The 6,386-nt window shown below is 48.1% G+C and overlaps 1 protein-coding gene across 1 annotated transcript in view; it reads right to left on the bottom strand.

Moving 5' to 3' along the window:
- LOC104995431 (WD repeat-containing protein 87-like) overlaps positions 1 to 6,386 on the bottom strand; it is a 33,079-nt gene extending 26,693 nt beyond the window's left edge. The window contains exons 1-3 of the mRNA XM_010849305.1: positions 6,198 to 6,386; positions 5,623 to 5,732; positions 5,400 to 5,508 (exon numbers count right to left, since the gene is read on the bottom strand). Coding sequence (XP_010847607.1) covers positions 5,400 to 5,508; positions 5,623 to 5,732; positions 6,198 to 6,386 — 408 coding nt within the window. The remainder of the gene's footprint in view (positions 1 to 5,399; positions 5,509 to 5,622; positions 5,733 to 6,197) is intronic.

Here is a 6,386-nt window from a genome sequence, read left to right on the forward strand (position 1 = left end):
GAACTAAGGAGTTCAATTTTTAATTTATTCATTTTTGACTGCTGGGTCTTCCTTACTACACCCAGGCTTTCTCTAGTTGGGGTGAGTGAAGGCTACTCTTCACTGAGGTGGGTGGGCTTCTCACTGCAGTGGCTTTTCTTGTTGCAGAGCACGGGCTGCAGAGCTCAGGGTCAGTAGCTGCAGCACGCAGGCTTTGTTGTTCCACTGCATGTGGGACCTTCCTGAAGCAGGGACCAAATCTGTGTCCCCTACACTGGCAGGTAGATTCTTAACCACTGGACCACTGAAGTCCCAGGAGTTCAATTTTTATCTTGAGTAGTTGTTAGAAAAATACTTCAAAACAAGTTTATAATATATTATCTGATTTAGAGCAGTGGGAAAGGAAAATCAAATTATGAGAGCAATATAGGAGATTAGGGGTTAGAAACTATGGGCTTCCCAGATGGCACTAGTGGTAAAGAACCTGCCTGCCAATGCACGAGATGTAAGAGACAAATGTTCTATCCCTGGGTCAGGAAGATCCCCTGGAGGAGAGCATTGCTTCTCCTGGAGGCAACCCACTCCAGTATTCTTGCCAGGAGAACCCCACGGACAGAGGAGCCTGGCAGGCTATGGTCCATAGGGTCGCAAAGAGTCGGACATGACTGAAGGAACTTAGCATGCACACACGCAGAATCCATGGATCTTGAAAATTAGTTGGTGGGGAGAGTCAGGAAAGGAGAAATCTATAATGGTTCCTGGGTTTCTGAGTTGGCTGTGAATGAAATTTGGTGCATTCAGATGGACTAAAGAAGTAAGAGCAGGTATGGGGGAAAGATCAGTTTGATTTTGGATTTGTTGAGATGGTTATGGAATATTTAAATGAAGACAACTGGATATGTGGGTCTGGAGATCAGGAAAAGTGTCTGGATTGAAACAAATATGAAAATAATCAACCCATAGGGAGAGCTGAAGCCAGGCACCCAGAGGAGTGTGCCCACAAGGGAATATGCAGCATGACAGCGGACTTGATAAGCAGATAACTGGGGAAGCACACTGAGAAAGAACAACTATAGGAAGATAGGATGTTCTCCCAGAAACCAGAGGAGGAGAGTTTCATGAAGGTAGATCAACTGTAACAGAGATGTCAAGTGAGATGAATTAAGAGTGGATTTGGCAAATGCTACTGACATCTTTAATGAGAACAGTGTCACAGAAGAGTGATTCTTGAAGTCAGATTGGAGGGAGCTGAGGAGTAAATGAAAAGTAAGAGTACATCATAAGAAACGCTGGGCTGGAGGAAGCACAAGTTGGAATCAAGACTTCTGGGAGAAATATCAATAACCTCAGATATGAAGATGACACCACCCTTATGGCAGAAAGTAAAGAAGAACTAAAGAGCCTCTTGATGAAAGTGAAAGAGGAGAGTGAAAAAGTTGGCTTAAAGCTCAACATTCAGAAAACTAAGATCATGGCATCCAGTCCCATCACTTCATGGCATTTAGATGGGGAAACAGTGGCTGACTTTATTTTTGGGGGCTCCAAAATCACTGCAGATGGTGATTGCAGCCATGAAATTAAAAGATGCTTGCTTGTTGGAAGAAAAGTTATGACCAATCTAGACAGCATATTAAAAAGCAGAGACATTACTTTGTCAACAAAGGTCTGTCTAGTTAAGGCTATGGTGGTCATGTATGGATGTGAGAGTTGTACTATAAAGAAACCTGAGGGCCGAAGAATTGATGCTTTTGAACTGTGGTGTTGGAGAAGACTCTTGCGAGTCCCTTGGACTGCAAGGAGATGCAACCAGTCCATCCTAAAGGAGACCAGTCCTGGGTGTTCATTGGAGGGACTGATGTTGAAGCTGAAACTCCAATACTTTGGCCACCTGATGCGGAGAGCTGACTCATTTGAAAAGACCCTGATGCTGGGAAAGACTGAGGTCAGGAGGAGAAGGAGATGACAGAGGATGACATCACCGACATGATGGACATGGGTTTGGGTGGACTCTGGGAGTTGGTGATGGACAGGGAGGCCTGGCATGCTGCGGTTCATGATGTCGCAAAGAGTCAGACATGACTGAGCAACTAAACTGAACTGAACTGAAGAAACTTAAGTGCAGCTTTTCAAAAGCTTGGAGATGAAGGGGAGAGAGGGAGGAGGGGAGAAATCGAGAGAGAGGGAGAGAAATAGAAGAGTGTATAGGGTCAAGGAAAGATTTTTTTTTAACTCCAGATTTTTCATTATTAAATTCAATAGATATGATTCCTGTCAAATTGCTCTAAAAGTCCTGAAATACCTTCTCTGAATTTCTGTACTTGTTGAGGACCGGAGCAAAGAGTTCCTGGCTGCCATTAGAGTACTAAGGGGGACTGCCTTAGGGATTCCTACAGTTCCAAGCACTTCTCTCCCACCTAGCAACCTCTCTTACTACCTCACTTCAGTTTCTACCATCAGGAAACTTTAAACCTTCCGAAATCCTGCATATGTCTCTCTAGGACATGCATGGGAAGACCAAATGCCTGCGTGCTCAGTCACTCAGTCACGTCGGACTCTTCGTGACCCTATAGACTGCAGCCCAGCCGGGTCCTCTGTCCATGGGATTTCCCAGGCAAGAATACTGGAGTGGATGGCCATTTCCTCCTCCAGGGGATCTTCCCAACCCAGGGATCAAATCTGCATTTCCTTTGTTGGCAGGTGCATTCTTTTACCATTGGGCCACTCGGGAAGCCCGAAGACCAAATGATTAGTCCCTAAATGGTACAGATGAACCAATTTGCAGGGCAAGAATAGAGACCTAGATGTAGGGAATGGCTGTGTGGACATGCGGCAGTCCGGGGATGAATTGGGAAATTGGGATTGGTGTATGTACACTGCCATATATAAAACAGACAGTGGGAACTTGCTGTGTAGCACAGGGAGCTCAGCTCACTGCTCTGTGGTGGTGTAGATGGATGGGATGGGGCAGGGGGCGGGGGGATGAAGGAAGTCCAAAGGGAGGGGATATATGTATATATATATAGCTGATTCACTTCTTTGTACAGAAGAAACTAAAACAACATTGTAGAGAACTATACCCTGTTTTTAAAAAAAGGATTGTTTTAGATGAGATAATTAAACATGGTTAAATGGTGTTGGAGTAGACTCTTGATAGTCCCTTGGACAGCAAGGAGATCAAACCAATCAACCCTAATGGAAATAAACCCTGAATATTCATTGGAAAGACTGATGCTGAAGCTGAAGGTCTGATACGTTGGCCAGCTTAAGAGAAGAGCCGACTCATTGGAAAAGACCCAAATCCTGGGAAAGATTGTGGGCAGAAGAAGAAGAAGGGGGCAACAGAGAATGAGATGGTCGGATGGCATCATCGACTCAATGGACATGAGTTTGAGCAGACTCCGGGAGTTGGTGAAGAACAGGGACGTCTAGTGTGCTGCAGTCCATGGGGTCACAAAGAGTCAGACAGGACTTAGCGACTGAACAAATGTCAGGAGGGGGACGCCATAAAGGAGGGAGAGTGCAAATACAGGAAAGAGGGGATGGGCTGCTACATCAAGCTGATATGAAGAGAAATGAGGGTTGGTTCCCACAATCTCAGAGACTCCCTCAAGCTTTCTCTGGTAATATAAGACTTGGAGCTCTGGCTGAAAAAAAAACGGAACATGTCTGACACTTCTATCCAAATCCTAGGCTAGGGAATTCCCTGGTGGTCCAGTGGTTAGGCCTTGATGCTTTCACTGCATAGGCCCAGGGTTCAATCTCTGGTAGGGGAGCTAAGATACTGTAAGCCTCGCAGGGGGGAAAAAAAATTCCTAGGTTAACACTCCATTTCACTAGGTTTGCAGTGAGAGGCATTTCACTTTAACCCCTCTTGGCCTCAGGAAGAAATGCCCCTCTCTTTCTCCCTATGAAAACCTTTAAAAAATAAAGTGAGATACTGAAATTCAAGAGATTTTATAAAAGAAAAAAATACAGTAAAATTCAGGAGGCTATTATTGTGAGAGAAGTGAAGGGGCATGTTGTGATTGAGGGAGAATGGGGATGGAAAATGACATTGAGAATCAAATAGACTTACGTGCATAATCCTAGGTTCTGCCACTTCAGTTTCTTCTTTGTTCCTTTTAGGTTCCTCAGACTGAACAAAGTCTTCTCTCACATATATCAGATACCTTAATGAGCTCAGTGGCTCATTAAGTGGCTCGGATACCTCAATGCCCCTCAATATACATTCTCCAAGTTGGTAAATTTTCACTAACATCATCCGTCACAGGTTTCCCATCCCCTCCTTATTCACTCCTAGCTCATACACCTTTATCCTCCGCAGAAGATAACATGCCCCTAATTCTAGAAGAGACAGACTGTGTCACAGCTTCTTATAGAAAGAGTGTCACTAGCTCCAACATCATAATGGTTCAGATCTCCCAACCCCCGCCCCCCACACACACTGTGTCCAGTGAGCATAACACCAGCACTGTTAAGAACCTCAAAATTCCCACATGAGTTTGAGGAGCACTGGGAGCAGGGAGAATGTGGCCCTTTGAAAATATGGCAGTAGGATGGAGAGGGCATGTAAACTGGACTTGCTCGACAGAGTGGCTTTCCGAAGGGTGACCATTTCAGATAGCACAGCCAGATGACTACAGACGCTAATGTGTTGGGATGTGATGTAGTTAGAGGAGCTTTGCCATTTTATATAAACTTCAATGCATGTTTACATATGCCAGGCACTATTTTAGGAACTGTTTATGCACTGCTCCAACAATACCTTAAATCAGGGTTGCCAGATAAAATACAATTATACTTTGATTCCCAGTTAAATTCGAAATTCAGATAAACTGTATTTGGGACATGCGCTAAAAAAAAAAAAAAAGAGAGAGAGAGAGAGAGAAAAGAAAAAAATTGTCCGTCTTTTAACGGAAATTCAAACTTAACTGGAGGTCCCACATTTTCATTCGCTGACTGCAGCCCTATAGTAAGGTACGGTGATGCCCTGGTCCGGCCACACAGCTAGAACGTGGCAGAGCCAGAGTCAGAGTCCAGGCATGTTCTTAGCTATTATGCCATGTCACCGGATCTGCGGGGATGCGCATTTGAGGCTCTGGCCTTTATGACAGAGGCTGGGCATCAGCGGCCGCGGGGGCCGCTTTCCCTTTGTGGTTATAAAGGGGCTCCTCTCGCCTTGTACGATGCCTGCGCCCGAGCCCCACCAGGCCAGATGAAGCCACAGAGCAAAACCTTTTATAAAAACACTAGTGGTGGGAGATAGAGCAACATTATCCAAACATTCCTCTGGCTTCTTTCTGCGCTACCCCTCACAGGCAAACAGGCAGGGCGGCCACTGGAGGGCGAACTTGAGAGAGTGGCCCCGCTCCGTCCCTGTGCAGGTTGGTCGGGAGGAGGGACGCGCGTATGAGTCCCACCAACGCTCCCTTCCGCGTCCGCCCGGCGCTCTGCGAGGACCTTGCCCCCGCCTTGCTTGGTCCGGCAGGGGCGGCCACAGCATTCTGGCGGGAAAGCACGCCAGCCCCACTGGGCAAGGGGGCGGGCACGGGGGGCGGAGCTCAGACTAGCGCGGAGATGTGAGTGACGTGCGCTGGCACCCACCCAAAGGCCCTGCCCCACCCGACGCCCCACTTCCCACACCTGAAGCCTCTCGAGGCTTGCTTCGCCTTCTCCCGCTCGGTGGCGCCCTTTCTTGGCCTCTCACGCGCTCTTCTGCCTCTTTTCTCCACAGGTCTCGCGGTTTTCCCGCTCTTCAGTACGGAGAGACCAGAAGGGAGGGACAGAGAGACCCGCGTGAAAGGGTGGCTGCTGCTGCTGCTGCTAAGTCGCTTCAGTCGTGTCCGACTCTGTGCGACCCCCAGAGACGGCAGCCCACCAGACTCTGCCGTCCCTGGGATTCTCCAGGCAAGAACACTGGAGTGGGGTGCCATTTCCTTCTCCGAAAGGGTGGTTAGGGGGGGAGATTTCGTCCCTCCAGGCAGGGGACTTGGAACAACACCCACGACGGTGAGTGAACTACTACTCCGGTTTGGGCCGCGGAGGCGGGACGACATTTCCCAGCGTCTATGCAGCGCTCCTTAGGCCAAGTCTTTCTCCGTCTCCTGGGGACGTGAAGGGTAGAAGTTTGGATTTTTCCAGTGTGCTGCTGAATCATGCAGTTTCCAGTACCATCCGTCCCAAGTTTCGTTAGGTTCCGCCTTTCACTTCAGTCTTACCCAGGCCGTACGAGAGCAGGGAGAGGACGGCGAGGGGGGTGAGGGTGGGAAGGTGCGGCTGCAGCTCCGGGGATGCTCGTGGGGAAGCTCCTTGGGGTTTACCTTGCCATCAGGCCAATCCACCTGCCTAGTGTTGCCTGCGGTAAGTAGGTAGCTGTGAAGACGGTGTTGGGAGTGGATGGGAACCAT

Source organism: Bison bison, unplaced genomic scaffold (assembly GCF_000754665.1).
Source record: "Bison bison bison isolate TAMUID 2011002044 unplaced genomic scaffold, Bison_UMD1.0 scf7180017864280, whole genome shotgun sequence".
Lineage (NCBI taxonomy): Eukaryota > Metazoa > Chordata > Mammalia > Artiodactyla > Bovidae > Bison > Bison bison.